A 23,066-nucleotide genomic window follows, 5' to 3' on the forward strand; every position below is an offset into this window, starting at 1 on the left:
TTTTCTGAGGTACTGAGTGAATAAATATTTGGGCATTATTTTTCCACTTGGCAGTTGCTTGTTTTAATTGTGACAGTTTCGTTTCTCTCTCACTGCTGTGTGTGAGGGGGAGGGGCCGTTTTTGGCGCTCTTTGCTACGCATCAAAAAATTCCAGTCAGTTACTCTTGTATTTCCTGCATGATCCGGTTCATCTCTAACAGATCTCAGGGGTCTTCAAACTTCTTTGGAGGGAGGTAGATTCTCTCAGCAGAGCTGTGAGACTTATATATTGACTGTGATTAAAAACGTTGCTCTGTAATTTTTATGTTTCAAATTTAATTATTGTTACTTTACTAATGGGAACAAACCTTTGCTAAAAGTTGTGTTGTTTTTAAGGATTGATGCTATAACTGTCTTTCAGTTCATTATTTCAACTGTCATTTAATCGTTTAGTGCTCTTTGAGGCACAGTACGTTTTTGTTAAATAAGATTGTAACCAAGTTGCAAGTTTATTGCTAGTGTGTTAAACATGTCTGATTCAGAGGAAGATATCTGTGTCATTTGTTCCAATGCCAAGGTGGAGCCCAATAGAAATTTATGTACTAACTGTATTGATGCTACTTTAAATAAAAGCCAATCTGTACAAATTGAACAAATTTCACCAAACAGCGAGGGGAGAGTTATGCCGACTAACTCGCCTCACGTGTCAGTACCTGCATCTCCCGCCCGGGAGGTGCGTGATATTATGGCGCCTAGTACATCTGGGCGGCCATTACAGATAACATTACAAGATATGGCTACTGTTATGACTGAAGTTTTGGCCAAATTACCAGAACTAAGAGGCAAGCGTGATCACTCTGGGGTGAGAACAGAGTGCGCTGATAATACTAGGGCCATGTCTGATACTGCGTCACAGCTTGCAGAACATGAGGACGGAGAGCTTCATTCTGTGGGTGATGGTTCTGATCCAAACAGATTGGATTCAGATATTTCAAATTTTAAATTTAAATTGGAGAACCTCCGTGTATTACTAGGGGAGGTTTTAGTGGCTCTTAATGATTGTAACACTGTTGCAATACCAGAAAAATTGTGTAGGTTGGATAAATACTTTGCGGTACCGGCGAGTACTGACGTTTTTCCTATACCTAAGAGACTAACTGAAATTGTTACTAAGGAGTGGGATAGACCCGGTGTGCCGTTCTCACCCCCTCCAATATTTAGAAAGATGTTTCCAATAGACGCCACCACACGGGACTTATGGCAAACGGTCCCTAAGGTGGAGGGAGCAGTTTCTACTTTAGCTAAGCGTACCACTATCCCGGTGGAGGATAGCTGTGCTTTTTCAGATCCAATGGATAAAAAATTAGAGGGTTACCTTAAGAAAATGTTTGTTCAACAAGGTTTTATATTGCAACCCCTTGCATGCATCGCGCCGATTACGGCTGCGGCAGCATTTTGGATTGAGTCTCTGGAAGAGAACCTTAGTTCAGCTACGCTGGACGACATTACGGACAGGCTTAGAGTCCTTAAACTAGCTAATTCATTCATTTCGGAGGCCGTAGTACATTTAACCAAACTTACGGCTAAGAACTCAGGATTCGCCATTCAGGCACGTAGGGCGCTGTGGCTAAAATCCTGGTCAGCTGATGTAACTTCTAAGTCCAAATTACTTAATATACCTTTCAAGGGGCAAACTTTATTTGGGCCCGGTTTGAAAGAAATTATCGCTGACATTACAGGAGGTAAGGGCCACGCCCTGCCTCAAGACAAAGCCAAAGCTAAGGCTAGACAGTCTAATTTTCGTCCCTTTCGGAATTTCAAAGCAGGAGCAGCATCAACTTCCACTGCACCAAAACAGGAAGGAGCTGTTGCTCGTTACAGACAAGGCTGGAAACCTAACCAGTCCTGGAACAAGGGCAAGCAGGCCAGGAAACCTGCTGCTGCCCCAAAGACAGCATGAACCGAGGGCCCCCGATCCGGGACCGGATCTAGTGGGGGGCAGACTCTCTCTCTCTTCGCCCAGGCTTGGGCAAGAGATGTTCAGGATCCCTGGGCGCTAGAGATCATATCTCAGGGATACCTTCTAGACTTCAAATTCTCTCCCCCAAGAGGGAGATTTCATCTGTCAAGGTTGTCAACAAACCAGATAAAGAAAGAAGCGTTTCTACGCTGTGTACAAGATCTGTTATTAATGGGAGTGATCCATCCGGTTCCGCGGTCGGAACAAGGACAAGGGTTTTACTCAAACCTGTTTGTGGTTCCCAAAAAAGAGGGAACTTTCAGGCCAATCTTGGATTTAAAGATCCTAAACAAATTCCTAAGAGTTCCATCGTTCAAAATGGAAACTATTCGGACAATCTTACCCATGATCCAAAAGGGTCAGTACATGACCACAGTGGATTTAAAGGATGCTTACCTTCACATACCGATTCACAAAGATCATTACCGGTATCTAAGGTTTGCCTTCTTAGACAGGCATTACCAGTTTGTAGCTCTTCCATTCGGATTGGCTACGGCTCCAAGAATCTTCACAAAGGTTCTGGGTGCCCTTCTGGCGGTACTAAGACCGCGAGGAATTTCGGTAGCTCCGTACCTAGACGACATTCTGATACAAGCTTCAAGCTTTCAAACTGCCAAGTCTCATACAGAGTTAGTTCTGGCATTTCTAAGGTCGCATGGATGGAAAGTGAACGAAAAGAAGAGTTCTCTTTTTCCTCTCACAAGCGTTCCATTCTTGGGGACTCTTATAGATTCTGTAGAAATGAAGATTTATCTGACAGAAGACAGATTAACAAAGCTTCTAAATGCATGCCGTGTCCTTCATTCCATTCAACTCCCGTCAGTAGCTCAATGCATGGAGGTGATCGGCTTAATGGTAGCAGCAATGGACATAGTACCCTTTGCACGTCTACATCTCAGACCGCTGCAATTGTGCATGCTGAGTCAGTGGAATGGGGATTACTCAGACTTGTCCCCTACTCTGAATCTGGATCAAGAGACCAGAAACTCTCTTCTATGGTGGCTTTCTCGGCCACATCTGTCCAGGGGGATGCCATTCAGCAGGCCGGACTGGACAATTGTAACAACAGACGCCAGCCTTCTAGGTTGGGGCGCTGTCTGGAATTCTCTGAAGGCTCAGGGACAATGGAATCAGGAGGAAAGTCTCCTGCCAATAAACATTCTGGAATTAAGAGCAGTTCTCCATGCCCTTCTGGCTTGGCCCCAGTTAAAAACTCGGGGGTTCATCAGGTTTCAGTCGGACAACATCACGACTGTAGCTTACATCAACCATCAAGGAGGGACAAGAAGCTCCCTAGCAATGATGGAAGTATCAAAGATAATTCGCTGGGCAGAGTCTCACTCTTGCCACCTGTCAGCAATCCACATCCCGGGAGTGGAGAACTGGGAGGCGGATTTCTTGAGTCGCCAGACTTTTCATCCGGGGGAGTGGGAACTTCATCCGGAGGTCTTTGCCCAAATACTTCGACGTTGGGGCAAACCAGAGATAGATCTCATGGCGTCTCGCCAGAACGCCAAACTTCCTCGCTACGGGTCCAGATCCAGGGATCCGGGAGCGGTTCTGATAGATGCCTTGACAGCACCTTGGAACTTCGGGATGGCTTATGTGTTTCCACCCTTCCCGCTGCTTCCTCGATTGATTGCCAAAATCAAACAGGAGAGAGCATCAGTGATTCTAATAGCGCCTGCATGGCCACGCAGGACTTGGTATGCAGATCTAGTGGATATGTCATCCTGTCCGCCTTGGTCTCTACCTCTAAGACAGGACCTTCTGATACAGGGTCCATTCAAACATCAAAATCTAACTTCTCTGAAGCTGACTGCTTGGAAATTGAACGCTTGATTTTATCAAAACGTGGTTTTTCTGAGTCGGTTATTGATACCCTGATACAGGCTAGGAAGCCTGTTACCAGAAGGATTTACCATAAGATATGGCGTAAATACCTATACTGGTGCGAATCCAAAGGTTACTCCTGGAGTAAGGTTAGGATTCCTAGGATATTGTCCTTTCTACAAGAAGGTTTAGAAAAGGGTTTATCGGCTAGCTCATTAAAGGGACAGATCTCAGCTCTGTCCATCTTGTTACACAGGCGTCTGTCAGAAAATCCAGACGTCCAGGCCTTTTGTCAGGCTTTAGCTAGGATCAAGCCTGTGTTTAAAACTGTTGCTCCGCCATGGAGTTTAAACTTAGTTCTTAACGTTTTACAGGGTGTTCCGTTTGAACCCCTTCATTCCATTGATATAAAATTGTTATCTTGGAAAGTTCTGTTTTTAATGGCTATTTCCTCGGCTCGAAGAGTCTCTGAGTTATCAGCCTTACATTGTGATTCTCCTTATCTGATTTTTCACTCAGACAAGGTAGTTCTGCGTACTAAACCTGGGTTCTTACCTAAGGTAGTCACTAACAGGAATATCAATCAAGAGATTGTTGTTCCATCCTTGTGTCCAAATCCTTCTTCAAAGAAGGAACGTCTTCTACACAATCTGGATGTAGTTCGTGCCCTCAAGTTCTACTTGCAGGCAACTAAGGATTTTCGACAAACGTCTTCCCTGTTTGTCGTGTACTCTGGTCAGAGGAGAGGTCATAAGGCTTCGGCTACCTCTCTCTCCTTCTGGCTTCGTAGCATAATTCGTTTAGCCTATGAGACTGCTGGACAGCAGCCTCCTGAAAGAATTACAGCTCATTCTGCTAGAGCTGTGGCTTCCACTTGGGCCTTTAAGAATGAGGCCTCTGTTGAACAGATTTGCAAGGCTGCAACTTGGTCTTCGCTTCATACTTTTTCCAAATTTTACAAATTTGACACTTTTGCTTCTTCGGAGGCTATTTTTGGGAGAAAGGTTCTTCAGGCAGTGGTTCCTTCTGTATAATGAGCCTGCCTATCCCTCCCGTCATCCGTGTACTTTTGCTTTGGTATTGGTATCCCAGAAGTAATGATGACCCGTGGACTGATCACACATAACAGAAGAAAACATAATTTATGCTTACCTGATAAATTCCTTTCTTCTGTTGTGTGATCAGTCCACGGCCCGCCCTGTTTTAAGGCAGGTAAATATCTTTTAAATTATACTCCAGTCACCACTTCACCCTTGGTTTCTCCTTTCTCGTTGATTCTTGGTCGAATGACTGGGAGTGACGTAGAGGGGAGGAGCTATATGCAGCTCTGCTGGGTGAATCCTCTTGCATTTCCTGTTGGGGAGGAGTTATATCCTAGAAGTAATGATGACCCGTGGACTGATCACACAACAGAAGAAAGGAATTTATCAGGTAAGCATAAATTATGTTTTTTTTGAGGACGTACCCTGCACGTCCTCGGTCGTTAAGGGGTTAAGTATCACTTCCCTTCCCACAACCCCCCCAGTCATTCTCTTTGCCTCTAGTGCAAGGAGGAGGTGTAGTAATTAGGTGATACTTACCTGGCAGGGGAGCTACCATGATCTTGAAGGTGGTTCTCCCAGGGTGAGGCTCATCCATTGCACTCCGGTAGTGTTGACCCCTGCGATTTCCCCAAATGCGGGAACTTGACTGCAAAATTTGTGTTTAAATCGGCGTTTCCGCCTTGGAGTCTTAACTTTGTTCTTAAACAGCTTTTGAGCCTATGCATTCCATAGATATAAGTTTTTATCTTGGAAGGTTTTGTTTCTTACGGCTATTTCTTCTGCTCGGAGGGTTTCTGAACTCTCAGCATTGCAGTGTGATTCTCCTTATCTCATATTTAATACAGATAAGGCAGTTCTCCGTACCTAGTTTGTTTTTCTTCCTATGGTTGTTTCGGACAGGAATATTAATCAGAAAATTGTTGTTTCCTCTCTCTGTCCTAATCCTTCTTCTCATAAGGAACGTTTGTTGCACAACTTAGTTGTTGTGCAGGCTCTTAAAATTCTATCTGCAGGCTACAACGGATTTTTGTCAGTCTTCTGCATTGTTTGTTTGCTTTTCTGGTATACATAAAGGCCAGAAGCTACTGCCACTTCTCTTTCCCTCTAGTTGAGAAGTGTTATCGTATGGCTTATGAGACTGCTGGACAGCAGCCTCCTGAGAGAATTACAGCTCATTCCACTAGGGCGGTGTCTTCTTCTTGGGCCTTCAAGAATGAGGCCTCTGTAGGACAGATGTGTAAGGCTGCGACTTGGTCTTCATTGCACACTTTTTCTATAATTTTGATACTTTTGCCTCGGCTGAGGCTTCTTTTGGGAGAGAGGTTTTTGCAGGCTGTAGTGCCTTCTGTTTAGGTTACCTGTCTTGCCCTCCCTAATCATCGTTTTCCTGTAGCTTGGGTATTGATTCCTAACAGTAATTGCTGATTCCGTGGACTCAACGTGTCTTAAGAAAGAAAACTAAATTTATGCTTGCCTGATAAATTTATTTCTTGACACGGTGAGTCCACGGCCTTCCCTGTTTACAGACCGTTTTTTTGTATACACCTCAGGCACCTCTGCACCTTGTGTTATTTCCTTCCTCTTAACAGCTTTGCTGTGGTGCTCTTTGCCTCCTCCTGCTGGCCAGGAGTGATATTCCCAACAGTAATTGATGATTCCGTGGATTCACCATGTCGAGAAATAAATAAATTTATCAGGTAAGCATAAATTTTGTTTTTTATACTGGCAGACTTTTTGCCAGTACTTAAGATGGGGGTGAGCTTTGGGGGGGGGGGAGAGCTGTTTGAGAGGGGTCAGGGAGGGATCAGGGGGTGAGATGTGAGAAACCTAAAGTTTTTGAAAAAGTGAATGATTTTTTTTATTTGATCGCATTTGGCGGTGAAATGGTGGCATGAAATATACCAAAATGGGTCTAAATCTATACTTTGGGTTGTCTACTAAAAAAAATATGTATACATGTGAAGGATTATTCAGGGATTCCTGACAGATATCAGTGTTACGATGTAACTTTTATGTTAATTTTGAGAAAAAAATGGTTTGGAAATAGCAAAACAAAGAACATGTAAACATTGGGTATTTCTAAACAAAATTTAGAAACTATTTAGCATGGGTGTTTTTTGGTGGTTGTAGATGTGTAACAGATTTTAGGGGTCAAAGTTAGAAAAAGTGTGGGGGGGTTTTCAATTTTTTCATCATATTTTATAAAAAAAATTATAGTAAATTATATATGATGAAAATAATGGTATCTTTAGAAAGGCCATTTAATGGCGAGAAAAACCGTATATAATATGTGTGGGTACAGTAAATGAGTAAGAGGAAAATTACAGCTAAACACAAATACCGCAAAAATGTATAAACAGCCCTGGTCCTTAACGGTAAGAATATTGAAAAATGGTCTGGTCATTAAAGGGTTAAGGTAAAATTAGCTATTAATTTTTTCAATGTTTGTTGCACAGATTATCATTAAATCATTGTTAAATTATGCAATTAATCTGCACTCTGGATAGTTTAGTAACATTTATAAATAAGTGTTATAATATTGCAAAGTATAACACTGGCAAATGTTCTGTGGGAAACTGCTCTTTATAGATTGTGTTTTGTTTGTTTTTTAAATATTGCTCTGTTAGTTCTTTATTTTTCGTTATGTATTACACATCTGCCCTATATTGTGTGCTCGTCCGCTTTATTTAAAGGGTCATGAAAGTCAAGATTAAACTTTCATAATTCAGATAGACTTCAGTTTATTTCACATTTACTTTGTTTTTTTTTTGGTATCCTTTGTTGAAAAGCATTCCTAGGTATGTTTTTGTCATTGGCTCACTAGATGTGTTCAGCTAGCTTCCAGCAGTGATTTGCTGCTCTGAAGCTGACATTAAAGGGATACTGAACCCACATTTTTTCTTTCGTGATTCAGAAAGAGCATGCAATTTTAAGCAACTTTCTTATTTACTCCTATTATCAAATTTTCTTTGTTTTCTTGCTATCTTTATTTGAAAAAGAAGGCATCTAAGCTATTTTTTTGGTTTAGAACTATGGACAGCACTTGTTTATTGGTGGGTGAATTTATCCACCAATCGGCAAGTACAACCCAGGTTGTTCACCAAAAATGGTCCGGCATCTAAACTCACATTCTTGATTTTCAAATAAAGATACCAAGAGAATGAAGAAAATTTGATAAATAGGAGTAAATTAGAAAGTTGCTTAAAATTGCATGCTTTATCTGAATCATGAAAGGAAATTTTGGGTTCAATGTCCCTTTAACCCCTTAACGACCGAGGACGTGCAGGGTACGTCCTCAAAAAAAAAAAAGGCAGTTAACGCCTGAGGACGTACCCTGCACGTCCTCGGTGTGGAAAGCAGCTGGAAGCGATCCTGCTCGCTTCCAGCTGCTTTCCGGTTATTGCAGTGATGCCTCGATATGGAGGCATACTGCAATAACTCTAGATGGCCATCCGATGCAGAGAGAGCCACTCTGTGGCCCTCTCTGCACCGGACATCGATGGCCGGTATCGTTGGTGGGTGGGAGCCGACTTGGGAGGCGGGTGGGCGGCCATCAATGGCCCGGGTAATGTAGAGGGGGGCGGGATCGGGGGCAGGGCCGATGGGGGCGCGCATGGGGGGGGGCGGGAGCGGGTGGGAACGCTACACTACAGAAACTATAACTTTGAAAAGTTTGAGAAAGCAGTATTTAAATTAAAAATATATATAAATCGGAGGTATCTAGGAGGGGGTGGGGGGTTGGTCTTTGGTGGGGCAGGGAGCTACACTACAGAAAAGGGGAAAAAATAAAAAATATCAGCAATTTTATTCTTAACTGGGTACTGGCAGACAGCTGCCAGTACCCAAGATGGCGGCCATTAAGGCAGAGGGGGAGAGTTAGAGAGCTGTTTGGTGGGGGATCAGTCAGGTTGGGGGCTAAAGGGGGGTCCTACAGAGCAGCATATGTAAATATGCCTTTTCTTTAACAAAAAAAGCCCAAATATAGCTTTTATTTTAGTACTGGCAGAGTTTCTGCCAGTACTTAAGATGGCGGGGACAATTGTGGGGTGGGGGAGGGAAGAGAGCTGTTTGGGAGGGATCAGGGGGTCTGATGTTTCAGGTGGGAGGCTAAGCTCTACACTAAAGCTAAAATTAACCCTGCAAGCTCCCTACAAGCTACCTAATTAACATCTTCACTGCTAGCCATAATACGTGTGATGCGCATTTAGCGGCCTAAGTACCAAAAAGCAACGCCAAAGCCATATGTGTCTGCTATTTCTGAACAAAGGGGATAACAGAGAAAAATTTACAACCATTTATGCCATAATTGCACAAGCTGTTTGTAAATAATTTCAGTGAGAAACAAAAAGTTTGTGAAAAAGGGAACTTTTTTTTTTATTTGATCGCATTTGGCGGTGAAATGGTGGCATGCAATATACCAAAATGGGCCTAGATCAATACTTTGGGTTGTCTGCTACACTACACTAAAGCTAAAATTATTCCTTCAAGCTCCCTACAAGCTCCCTAATTAACCCCTGCACTGCTGGGCATAATACACGTGTGGTGCACAGCGGCATTTAGCGGCCTTCTATTTACCAAAAAGCAATGCCAAAGCCATATATGTCTGCTATTTCTGAACAATGGGGATCCCAGAGAAAAATTTACAACCATTTATGCCATAATTGCACAAGCTGTTTGTAAATAATTTCAGTGAGAAACAAAAAGTTTGTGAAAAAGGGAACTTTTTTTTTTATTTGATCGCATTTGGCGGTGAAATGGTGGCATGCAATATACCAAAATGGGCCTAGATCAATACTTTGGGTTGTCTGCTACACTACACTAAAGCTAAAATTATTCCTTCAAGCTCCCTACAAGCTCCCTAATTAACCCCTGCACTGCTGGGCATAATACACGTGTGGTGCACAGCGGCATTTAGCGGCCTTCTATTTACCAAAAAGCAATGCCAAAGCCATATATGTCTGCTATTTCTGAACAATGGGGATCCCAGAGAAAAATTTACAACCATTTATGCCATAATTGCACAAGCTGTTTGTAAATAATTTCAGTGAGAAACCGAAAGTTTGTGAAAAAGTGAACGATTTTTTGTATTTGATCGCATTTGGCGGTGAAATGGCGGCATGAAATATACCAAAATTGGCCTAGATCAATACTTTGGGATGTCTTCTAAAAAAAAATATATACATGTCAAGGGATATTCAGGGATTCCTGAAAGATATCAGTGTCCCAATGTAACTAGCGCTAATCTTGAATAAAATGGTTTGGAAATAGCAAAGTGCTACTTGTATTTATGGCCCTATAACTTGCAAAAAAAGCAAAGAACATGTAAACATTGGGTATTTCTAAACTCAGGACAAAATTTAGAAAATATTTAGCATGGGTGTTTTTTGGTGGTTGTAGATGTGTAACAGATTTTGGGGGTCAAAGTTAGAAAAAGTGTTTTTTTTCCATTTTTTTCTCGTATTTTATAATTTTTTTTTACAATAAATTATAAGATATGATGAAAATAATGGTATCTCTGGAAAGTCCATTTAATGGCGAGAAAAACGGAATATAATAAGTGTGGGTACAGTAAATGAGCAAGAGGAAAATTACAGCTAAACACAAACACCGCAAAAATGTAAAAATAGCCTTGGTCCCAAACGGACAGAAAATGGAAAAGTGCTGTGGTCATTAAGGGGTTAACAATGTGTTTAAGCCATATACAAGGGTTAAACACAGCAACATTTCATTATTGAACTATTTCTTGCATATAACTAAAGCATTAGTGGGGGGGGGGGTTTCATGTTATGTCTATTTAACCCCAGAAATGTTTGCTACTATAGCTTACCATGTGTCTGAGCACTGTTAATGTTCCTTAATCATATTTTATTGTAATATCCACAGGAATGAGATGAAGAAGGAGATACAAGAGTTTCTACTTGAGAATGTGTGATGGGATCCTACTCAACTGACACCTGTATTAAAGACCCAGCAGAACATTCTGAGAAAATGCAGCGTGCTTCTGTTCAGATCCCTTTTATAGTTTTAAGTTTAGCTAGTTTTATTTAAATTCCAATTTCATTTTAACAATTTTATTGTCTACTGTATTTTAATTAAATTTTAAGTGCATTTTAAATTTCCATAATCAAGTGTCATTTTGTTTGAACATTTAGAGGCATAAATGGTTCAATAAATATTGCTTAAAAACATAGTCACACATACGAACCATCACATTCCCAAACACAGATTCATAAGCTCAGCTGAGATCTCTAAAATGTAAACACTATATGTAGGGAAACCCATGCTGCTGTCTTACATAATTGCTTTACTGACTTCCCTTTCTTAGGCACTCAGTGTTTGATATAAAACACTGGGACATATTGTTGTAAATTCGGTGTCCTGTAAATATTTAAGAACTTGAACCACATCAAGGTTACGAAGCAGAACCTTTTTTTTTTTTTAAACGTAAATAGATTAGGCAGAAAGATAGAAAATCATTATCAGTGTTGTGATGAACTAATAGATGACCTTGATCATACTGAAGGGTTAGGAAGACAAAGGCCTGTATCGGAAACATGTAGTGCTTAATCGCAGTCACGAGAAAATATTCTCATGGGCTTAGATACCAGGTATTGCATGCTTACATCAGCACATTCAAGAGCACATTAGACAGTCACAGTTTATACTGCAGGTATCTCAAGGAGAGTTGCTTCACTTGTGTTAACTGGTCAGCACTTAATGTAGTGACAGCTAAATTTCAACACGTTAGCAACAAAGTAGCAAATCCAAAAACATCAATCCGGAGAGAATATGCAAGTTAAAACATCCATTTATTTGGCAAAAAGTTAAAAAGAACACAAGGGCACAGCACACAGAAAAAGCAGCTAACGCGTTTCCTGCCTTTATGGCACTTCCTCAGAGCTTAAATTGCAGGTGAAGTTGCTCATCTAAACAAATCATCAGACAGAACCACTGTCTCCGTTTATTCAAACTACTAATGGACAACTAGACTCGGAATTACTAAAGCACAAACATGTTTCAGTGAACACTCAAATGACATCAATAAAATATAACACTCTATACAAATGTGAAAAAAATGTATATACAAATCTAAAAAAACTTTGGAATGGAATTCATATATGTGTTAGCGTATCAAGGTCTACTTGGCTAGAAATAGATGTCAAAAATAATTATGATGTTTCATAAGTAAAATTGTGCAAAAGGGATGAAAAAATAAACAGTGTATAAAAGATAAATGCAACTAATAATTATAAATCATCCTCGAACAATGTACTGATCTAACTCAAATGTAGCAATTGAGAGGCACTGCGATGGGGGCAAAATTTGCCCCATTGTATGCTAACTTGTATTTGACAAACTTTGAAAGACTTTCTTCAGTGAGAATAATATTTATACAAGTAACATCAAATTCTCCACCAGATTTATAGATGATATTCTACTGTTTTGGGAGGGATCAATTACAATCTTAGAAGAATTCATAGAACATCTAAATAGTAATATTGGTAACTTGTGTTTCACATTTAATACCTTAGAAATCAGTATGCCATATTTGGATGTACTATTGACCCATGATCAAGATAGTATAGTCACAGAAGTATACAGAAAGATAGTCAGTGGTAACACTATTTTGAGGGCTGACTCATCACATCCACAACATTTGAAGAAAGGTATACCTAAAGGCCAATATATTCGGTTGAGACGCAATTGCACTAATTTAGAATCATATTGGCAACATGCTAAAGAATTAACCACACGTCTAATAGATACGGGATATGACCCACTTCTGTTAGATAATATTTCTGAAAAAGTAGCCGCATTTGATAGAAGGAATCTTTTAAAGGATAAAATAAAATAAAAGCTATGGGGATATTAATTTCATAACTACCTATAGTAGACAATACAATAAGATCTGTGAAATTATCAAAAGGAGACTGTCGATACTAGAAAAGGATAGTGATCTCCAAACAGTCTCTACAAATTGTAAGTTTGTTTCAAGTAGAGCATTAACCATTGGAGATAGGATTGCCAGACATTTTGCAACAAACACAAATAAGAAATACATAAATAGCAGTAACTGGCTTTCAAAGAAAACTGGTTTCTATAAATGTGGGGGCAAAACATGTAAAAGCTGTGGTTATGCCACAGTTGGAGATATATTTAGATTTACTCATACAGGTAAAACATATAAGATCAGAGATATAATAAATTGCAATTCAACATATGTGCTATACCTTATTACTTGTGGCTGCTGTAATTTCTCAATATGTTGGACTCACTTCAAGATTTCTGAAGGATATAATTAGGGAACATCTGCTTTCATTAGTAGCAGAGGTCCTTAAGACTCCAGTGACAAAAACCTTTGCCAAACATGTTGGGGGTGCAGCTTGTTTCAAGTTATAGATCAAGTAATGGTAAATGTGAGAGGTGGAGATAGATACATGGCTCTTTTAGATTTATACCCTTATAACAGAACACCCTATAGGTATTAATAAGATTAGTGATGTCGTTATTTATAGATCAGAGTTAAATGGTTAAATAATTTTGTTCATTTAAATTAAGATGATATTTTCTCTTACATTGGTGTATCCGGTCCACGGCTTCATCCTTACTTGTGGGACATTCTCAATCCCTACAGGAAGTGGCAAAGAGAGCACACAGCAGAGCTGTCCATATAGCTCCCCTCAGGCTCCGCCCCCCAGTCATTCTCTTTGCCGCTCTAACAAGTAGCATCTCCACGGGAGGGTAAAGAGTTTGTGGTGGTAGATTTGTAGTTTTTATTTCTTCTATCAAAATTTTGTTATTTTAAAATTGTGCCGGTTTGTACTATTTACTCTGAGGCAGAAAGTGATGAAGATTTCTGCTGAGAGGAATATGATTTTAGCACCAGTAACTAAAATCCATTGCTGTTCTCACGCAGGACTGTTGAATACCGGAGAACTTCAGTTGGGGGGAACAGTTTGCAGGCTTAACTGCTTCAGGTATGATCAGTCATTTTTCTAACAAGACCCAGTAATGCTAGAGACTGACAGGAATCCCCACGGGGGTAAGTAAGCCATTTTTTTCAGACTCTGTATAAAATGATGGCTTAAATTAAGGGCTTAATTCTGGTTGACACTATTTTGGGCTTAATAGATTGCTTATTAGCATGATTTCAAAATGAATCTGGTGTTTTTTAGACTTATAAAACACTTATGGGGTTTGTTATTTCGCCTGGCACTTTATTAGACACCTAACCTATCTCAAAGGCCCCATCACTCTGGAATGAAGAGGGAGGGGGCCTCATTTTCGCGCCTCAGTTGCGCAGTTGTTTTTACTAGACAGTCCATGCAGCTTCACGTGTGGAGTCCAGAAACCTCAGAGAGGACTTCAGAGAGGCTTATTTCGTCTTCAAATAATCCCTAAGGAAGGTAAAAGCCACAGTAGAGGCTGTGGCACCGTGCTGTAGTGTTTATAACCGGTTAACTGCTGTTTTTAGCTCCGGTTTGGGCATTAAGGGGTTAATTGATCCGAAAATTGGTGTGCAATCTTTTCAAAGCATTAGGATAATGTGTTGAAAATTTCATTAAGATCGGATGTTTATTTCATGGTTATTTGATGTTTTGGTAATAAAGTGTGAACTTTTTATTATTTAAAGACACAGTAACGTTTTTTCAAAAAGTATTTTTTCTTGCATTATAGTGCTGTCTAAGTCTGTCAAACATGTCTGAGCCTTCAGATAGCCCTTGTTCTGTATGTTTAAAAGCCATGGCGGTACCCCCATTGCATTTGTGTTTGAAGTGTGCTATAGCGTCCAAGCAGTTTAAGGACCATGCAGTGACACTTAAAAATGTAGCCCAAGATGATTCTTTAGCTGAAGGGAGTGAGGATAGTACTCTCTCCTCTCCTTCTGTGTCGATACCAGCTATGCCCGCGCAAGCGATGCCCAGTACCTCTAGCGCATCGATCCCTATTACTTTGCAACAGTTAGCAGCAGTAATGGATAATTCTCTTGCAGCATTTTTATCCAAACTGCCAGCATTTCCAAGGAAGCGCGATAGCTCAGTTTTAAATACAGAGAATGAGCAATCAGACGCAGCGGATAATTTATCTGTAGTGCCCTCACAACAATCTGACTTGGCGGTGAGGGAGGGTCTGTCTGAGGGAGAAATTTCTGACACAGGAAAAGTTTCTCAGCAGGCAGAGCCAGATACCATAGCATTTAAATTTAAGCTAGAACACCTCCGCGCCCTGCTTAAGGAGGTCCTGGCTACGCTAGATGATTGTGACCCCTTGGTGGTCCCAGAAAAATTGTGTAAAATGGACAAATTCTTAGAGGTCCCGGTACACACTGACGCGTTTCCGATACCTAAGAGGGTGCGGATATTGTGACTAGGGAGTGGGAGAGACCAGGTGTACCCTTTGTTCACCCTCCTATATTTAAGAAAATGTTCCCCATTGTTGACCCCAGAAGGGACGCGTGGCAGACGGTCCCTAAGGTAGAGGGGGCAGTTTCAACACTAGCCAAGCGCACGACTATACCAATAGAAGACAGTTGCGCTTTCAAAGATCCTATGGATAAAAAATTAGAAGGTTTACTTAAGAGAATATTTGTTCAACAAGGTTTCCTTCTTCAACCAATTTCTTGCATTATTCCTGTAACCACTGCAGCAGCTTTTTGGTTTGAGGAACTGGAAAACTCGCTCCAGAAGGAGACTTCTTATGATGAGGTCATGGACAGAATTCACGCCCTGAAGTTGGCTAATTCTTTTATCACAGACGCCTTTTAGTTAGCTAAATTAGCGGCGAAGAATTCTGGTTTTGCCATTGTGGCGCGCAGAGCGCTTTGGTTAAAATCATGGTCGGTGGATGTGTCGTCCAAAACAAAATTGCTTAATATTCCTTTCAAGGGTAAGACCCTCTTCGGGCCAGAGTTGAAAGAGATTATTTCAGATATCACTGGGGGAAAGGGCCATGCCCTTCCACAAGATAGACCCTTCAAAGCTAAAAACAAGGCTAATTTTCGTTCCTTTCGTAATTTCAGGAACGGACCTGCTTCAACCTCTACAGCCACTAAGCAAGAGGGTAACTCTTCCCAGCCCAAACCAACATGGAAACCCTTGCAAGGCTGGAACAAGGGTAAACAAGCAAAGAAACCTGCTGCTGCTACCAAGACAGCATGAAAAGGTAGCCCCCGATCCGGGACCGGATCTAGTAGGGGGCAGACTTTCTCTCTTTGCTCAGGCTTGGGCAAGAGATGTTCCAGATCCCTGGGCGCTAGAAATTGTCGCTCAGGGGTACCTTCTGGAATTCAAGGACCTTCCTCCAAGGGGAAGGTTCCACATTTCTCGCTTGTCTTTAGACCAGACAAAGAGACAGGCATTCTTATGCTGCGTAGAAGACCTTCTAAAAATTGGAGTGATACACCCAGTTCCAACGGCAGAACAAGGACTGGGTTTTTACTCAAACCTGTTTGTAGTTCCCAAAAAGGAAGGAACTTTCAGGCCAATCCTGGATTTAAAAATACTAAACAAATTCCTCAGAGTTCCATCATTCAAAATGGAAACCATTCGGACAATCTTACCAATGATCCAGGAGGGTCAATATATGACTACCTTGGACTTAAAGGATGCGTACCTGCATATTCCTATCCACAAAGATCACCATCAGTTCCTGAGGTTCGCATTTCTGGACAAGCATTACCAGTTCGTGGCTCTTCCCTTCGGATTGGCCACTGCTCCCAGAATTTTCACAAAGGTGCTAGGGTCCCTTCTAGCAGTGCTAAGACTAAGGGGCATTGCAGTAGCACCTTACCTAGACGACATCTTAATACAAGCATCATCCTTTCACAAAGCAAAGGCTCATACGGACATTGTTCTGGCCTTTCTAAGGTCTCACGGGTGGAAGGTGAACGTAGAAAAGAGTTCTCTGTCCCCGTTCACAAGGGTTCCCTTCCTGGGAACAATAATAGACTCGGTAGAAATGAAGATCTTTCTGATGGAGGTCAGGAAGTCAAAACTTTCGAACACTTGTCGAGTTCTCCATGCCATTCCTCAACCCTCCGTGGCTCAGTGCATGGAGGTAATAGGACTAATGGTTGCGGCAATGGACGTGGTCCCTTTTTGCTCGAATTCATCTAAGACCACTGCAACTGTGCATGCTCAAACAGTGGAATGGGGATTATGCGTATTTGTCTCCCCAAATACAAATGGACCAGAAAACCAGATACTCACTCCTCTGGTGGTTGTCCCAGGATCACCTGTCTCAGGGAATGAGTTTCCGCAGACCAGAGTGGATCATTGTCACGACCGACGCCAGCCTCTTAGGCTGGGGTGCGGTCTGGGATTCCCTGAAAGCTCAGGGTCTATGGTCTCGGGAAGAATCTCTCCTCCCGATAAACATTTTGGAATTGAGAGCGATATTCAATGCGCTCCAGGCCTGGCCTCAGCTAGCGGAGGCCAAATTCATCAGATTTCAGTCGGACAACATCACGACTGTAGCGTACATCAATCATCAGGGAGGAACAAAGAGTTCCCTGGCGATGAGGGATGTATCCAAGATCATCAAATGGGCAGAGGATCACTCCTGTCATCTATCAGCAATTCACATCCCAGGAGTGGACAACTGGGAGGCGGATTATCTGAGTCATCAGACTTTCCATCCGGGGGAGTGGGAACTCCACCCGGAGGTTTTTGCCCAGTTATCCCAACTATGGGGCCTTCCAGATCTGGATCTGATGGCGTCTCGCCAGAACTCCAAAGTTCCACGTTACGGGTCCAGGTCCAGGGATCCCAAGGTCGACATTGGTAGATGCCTTAGTGGCGCCTTGGTCGTTCAATCTAGCTTATGTCTTTCCACCGTTTCCTCTTCTCCCTCGGCTAGTAGCCAGGATCAAGCAGGAGAAGGCTTCGGTAATTCTGATAGCTCCTGCGTGGCCACGCAGGACTTGGTATGCAGACCTGGTGGATATGTCATCGGCTCCACCATGGAAGCTACCTTTGAGGCAGGACCTTCTAATCCAAGGTCCATTCAAGCATCCAAACCTAGTTTCTCTGCAACTGACTGCTTGGAGATTGAACGCTTAATTCTAGCTAAGCGTGGGTTCTCTGAATCAGTTATAGATACTCTAATCCAGGCTAGAAAGCCTGTTACCAGGAAAATTTACCATAAGATATGGCGGAAATATCTTTGTTGGTGCGAATCCAAGGGTTACTCATGGAGTAAGATTAGGGTTCCAAGGTTACTATCCTTTCTCCAAGAAGGATTGGAGAAAGGTCTGTCAGCTAGTTCCTTAAAAGGACAGATATCTGCTCTGTCTGTTCTGTTACACAAGCGTCTGGCAGCCGTGCCAGATGTTCAGGCGTTTGTACAGGCCTTAGTCAGAATCAAGCCTGTCTACAAACCTGTGGCTCCCCCATGGAGCCTAAATTTAGTTCTTTCAGTTCTTCAAGGGGTTCCGTTTGAACCCCTACATTTCATAGATATTAAGTTGCTATCTTGGAAAGTTCTGTTTTTGATAGCTATTTCTTCTGCTAGAAGAGTTTCTGAATTGTCTGCTTTGCAGTGTAATTCACCCTATCTGGTGTTCCATACAGATAAGGTCGTTTTGCGTACCAAACCTGGTTTTCTTCCAAAAGTGGTTTCTAATAAGAATATTAACCAGGAAATAGTTGTTCCTTCTCTATGTCCTAATCCAGTTTCTAACAAGGAACGTCTGTTACACAATCTTGATGTAGTTCGTGCTTTAAAGTTTTATCTAAAAGCAACTAAAGACTTTAGACAAACATCCTCTTTGTTTGTCGTCTATTCTGGCAAGAGGAGAGGTCAAAAAGCAACTGCTACCTCTCTGTCTTTCTGGCTGAAAAGCATCATCCGGTTGGCTTATGAGACTGCTGGAAGGCAGCCTCCCGAACGAAATACAGCTCATTCCACTAGAGCTGTGGCTTCCACATGGGCTTTCAAGAATGAGGCTTCTGTTGAACAGATTTGTAAGGCAGCGACTTGGTCTTCACTGCATACATTTGCCAAATTTTACAAATTTGATACTTTTGCTTCTTCGGAGGCTATTTTTGGGAGAAAGGTTTTGCAAGCAGTGGTGCCTTCCGTTTAGGTTACCTGACTTGTTCCCTCCCTTCATCTGTGTCCTAAAGCTTTGGTATTGGTTCCCACAAGTAAGGATGAAGCCGTGGACCGGATACACCAATGTAAGAGAAAACAGAATTTATGCTTACCTGATCAATTTCTTTCTCTTACGGTGTATCCGGTCCACGGCCCACCCTGGCAATTTAGCCAGGTTTAAATTTATTTTTGTAAACTACAGTCACCACTGCACCCTATGGTTCTCCTTTTTCTCCTAACCGTCGGTCGAATGACTGGGGGGGCGGAGCCTGAGGGGAGCTATCTGGACAGCTCTGCTGTGTGCTCTCTTTGCCACTTCCTGTAGGGATTGAGAATATCCCACAAGTAAGGATGAAGCCGTGGACCGGATATACCGTAAGAGAAAGAAATTTATCAGGTAAGCATAAATTCTGTTTTTCTTTCCCTAGAGGATATCGCAGATTAAGGCTACATTTGAGTTAGATCAGTACATTGTTCGAGGATGATTTATAATTATTAGTTGCATTTATCTTTTATACACTGTTTATTTTTTCATCCTTTTTGTACAATGTTACTTATGAAACATATTTATTTTTTACATCTATTTCTAGCCAAGTAGACCTTGATACGCTAACACATATATGAATTCCATTCCAAAGCTTTTTTAGATTTGTATATACATTTTTTCACATTTTTATAGAGTGTTGTTATAATTTATTGATATGTCATTTGAGTGTTCACTGAAACATGTTTGTGCTTTAGTAATTGCGAGTCTAGTTGCCCATTAGTAGTTTGAATAAACGGAGACAGTGGTACTGTCTGATGATTGGTTTAGATGAGCAACTCCACCTGCAATTTAAGGCTCACAACTTCACCTGTATTTCAGCTCTGAGGAAGTGCCGTAAAGGCAGGAAACGCGCTAGCTGCAGTTTCTGTGTGCTGTGCCCTTGTGTTCTTTTTAACTTTTTGCCAAATAAATGGATGTTTTAACTTGCATATTCTCTCCGGATTGATGTTTTTGGATTTGCTACTTTGTTGCTACTATATTGGATCACTTTAATTTAGGGGCAGAGTGGAGAGCCCCAGCACTTCCAGCATCGCAGCCTGTGCCATGACACGGTGTCGGCACTACATTGAGGCTGTACGCCCTCTCTGTGAGTATAAGCATTACATGCTAACCAGGACTGGTTTTTCTGTGACTGCACAGAGGATTTCGTTTGGATTTCTTCTAATCCCCATAAACCGCTGTCGAACTAACAAGGTGAGTCTTGACCGAAGAGGGGTAAGCCTGTGTTATTTGACACATTTATACTAACACTGTGGGACGTATCTTTTTTTCTTCTACAAGATACGAGTCCACGGATTTCATCCTTGTGGGATATTATCCTCCTGCTAACAGGAAGTGGCAAAGAGCACCACAACAGAGCTGTATATATAGCTCCTCCCTTTCCCTCCACCCCCAGTCATTCTCTTTGCCTGTGTTTGCACTAAGAAGAGGTAAAGTGAGGTGTTAGTTTTAGTTTCTTCAATCAAGAAGTTTATTTTTTTTTAAATGGTACCGGTGAGTACTATTTTCCTCCGGGGGATATAGAAGAAGATTTCTGCCCTGAGGTTAATGATCTTAGCAGATGTAACTAAGATCCATGTTGGTTCCCACAGAGCTGCTGAAGGTAGTACAAAAGAGATCTTCAGTGTGGAGAACGGTTTCATGCTACAAACAGCATTGAGGTATGTTCAGTCCTTTACTTCTGAGGAAACTTGGTGTATCAGAACTGGCTGACATATTTTTCCTTGCAAGGAAGGGGTAAGCAGTAGACCTGTTGAAATAGAGGGTATTACTGAAAACCTGTATGTTTTATTTTTTAACATGATACTGCAGCATATATCAGAGACACTGGGAGAGGCAGCTTAACGGTTTGGTTTTTATTATTGATAACAAACTTTTCCATAGCTGTTTTTATGAGGTTTATGTTTGGGGACCACATGGTTTTTGGCTAAACCGCTTCCCATGCGGTTGTACAGGCTGAGGTAAATGTTGTCCATGATGGGCGGGGCCTATTTTCACGCGCTCAGACGCGCAGTTACTCTGGCTGTGAAGACAGCAGGCTTTAGCTCCGGATGGGTCTACACTTATGTCCTGTTAACCGGATCGTTAGCAAGTCCTTTTGAAGTTCCCTGGGGGCAGGTAGGCGCCACAGCAGAGCTGTGGCGAGGTGCAGGGGTCGTTTTTTTTTTTAAATCAAATACATTTTTGCTATAAAGAATGTTTAGAGGTTAATTTTGCCCTTTTGCCTCAGGGTGCAATAATTTTTGGCACTATTGTGTATGTGTAGCTAATTAGATAGCGTTATTTAACATTTTTTAGGCAGTTTGGAAAAATTGTGCGCTTTTTTATCTCTTAAAGGCGCAGTACACGTTTTTCTAAAAATTGTTTCATTCAATAAATAAAGTGTTTAACAACTACTGTAGTTATTACTAGTCTGTTCAACATGTCTGACACTGAGGAAACTCATTGCTCTATGTGTTTGGAAGCCATTGTGGAACCCCCTCTTACAATGTGTACCTCTTGTACTGAAAGGGCCTTACATTGTAAAAAGCATATTTTAGGTGAAGAAAGTGTGCCTAAGGATGATTCTCAGTCTGAAGAGAATCAGGATATACCATCCAATTCTCCCCAAGTGTCACAACCTTTAACGCCCACACAAGCGACGGCAAGTACCTCTAGTGCGTCTAATTCTTTTACTCTGCAGGAGATGGCTGCAGTTATGTCAACTACCCTTACAGAGGTATTTTCTAAATTACCAGTGTTGCAGGGTAAACGCAGTAGGTCAGGTATTAATGTTAATACTAAATCCTCTGATGCTTTGTTAGCTATTTCCGATGTACCCTCACAGTGCTCTGAGTTGGGGGTCAGGGAATTGCTGCCTGAGGGAGAACTTTCAGATTCAGGAAATGTGTTATCTCAGACAGATTCGGACGTGATGTCCTTTAAATTTAAGCTTGAACACCTCCGCATTTTACTTAGGGAGGTTTTAGCGACACTGGATGATTGTGATACTATTGTGATACCACCAGAGAAATTGTGTAAGATAGACAAATATCTAGATGTGCCTACTTACACTGATGTTTTTCCAGTTCCTAGAAGAATTTCGGAAATTGTAAAAGAGGAATGGGATAGACCAGGTATACCGTTCTCTCCCCCTCCTAATTTTAAGAAAATGTTTCCCATATCAGACACCATTCGGGATTCTTGACAAACGGTCCCTAAGGTGGAGGGAGCTATTTCTACCCTGGCTAAGCGTACAACTATACCTATTGAGGACAGTTGTGCTTTCAAAGATCCTATGGATAAAAAGTTAGAGGGTCTTCTAAAGAAATTATTTATTAATCAGGGGTTTCTTTTACAACCTACGGCTTGCATTGTTCCAGTTACTACTGTAGCAGCTTTTTGGTTTGAGGCTCTAGAAGAGTCTCTGAAGGTTGAGACTCCATTAGCTGACATTTTGGATAGAATTAAGGCTCTCAAGCTAGCTAATTCTTTTATTACTGATGCCGCTTTTCAAATTGCTAAACTAGCGGCGAAAAATGCAGGTTTTGCCATTTTAGCGCGTAGGGTATTATGGCTCAAATCATGGTCTGCTGATGTGTCATCAAAATATAAGCTTTTAGCTATTCCTTTTAAAGGTAAGACCCTATTCGGGCCTGACTTGAAGGAAATCATTTCTGACATTACTGGAGGTAAAGGCCATGCCTTACCTCAGGATAAGTCTGTTAAGATGAGGGGTAAACAAAATAATTTTCGTTCTTTTCGAAACTTTAAAGGAGGACCCCCTGCTTCCTCTTCCTCCACAAAGCAGGCAGGGAACTTTGCTCAATCCAAGTCAGTCTGGAGACCCAACCAGGCTTGGAATAAAGATAAACAATCCAAGAAGCCCGCGGCTGCTACAAAGACAGCATGAAGGGGCGGCCCCCAGATCCGGGACCGGATTTAGTAGGGGGCAGACTTTCTTTCTTTGCCCAAGCTTGGGCAAGAGATGTTCAGGATCCTTGGGCACTGGAAATCGTGACCCACGGGTATCAACTGGAATTCAAGGATTTTCTCCCAAGAGGGAGATTT

General features: G+C 41.7%; 1 protein-coding gene and 1 pseudogene across 1 annotated transcript in view; both read left to right on the forward strand.

Annotated features, from left to right (window-relative positions):
- Positions 1–10,991, forward strand: part of CTU2 (cytosolic thiouridylase subunit 2) — a 51,418-nt gene extending 40,427 nt beyond the window's left edge. Inside the window, exon 15 of the mRNA XM_053705285.1 lies at positions 10,760–10,991. Within this exon, the coding sequence (XP_053561260.1) occupies positions 10,760–10,808 (49 nt within the window). The 3' untranslated portion in view covers positions 10,809–10,991. The remainder of the gene's footprint in view (positions 1–10,759) is intronic.
- On the forward strand, positions 5,406–5,559 carry LOC128646289 (uncharacterized; annotated as a pseudogene).
- Positions 10,992–23,066: the final 12,075 nt, after the last annotated feature.

Source organism: Bombina bombina, chromosome 1, assembly GCF_027579735.1.
Source record: "Bombina bombina isolate aBomBom1 chromosome 1, aBomBom1.pri, whole genome shotgun sequence".
NCBI classification, from domain to species: Eukaryota; Metazoa; Chordata; class Amphibia; order Anura; family Bombinatoridae; genus Bombina; species Bombina bombina.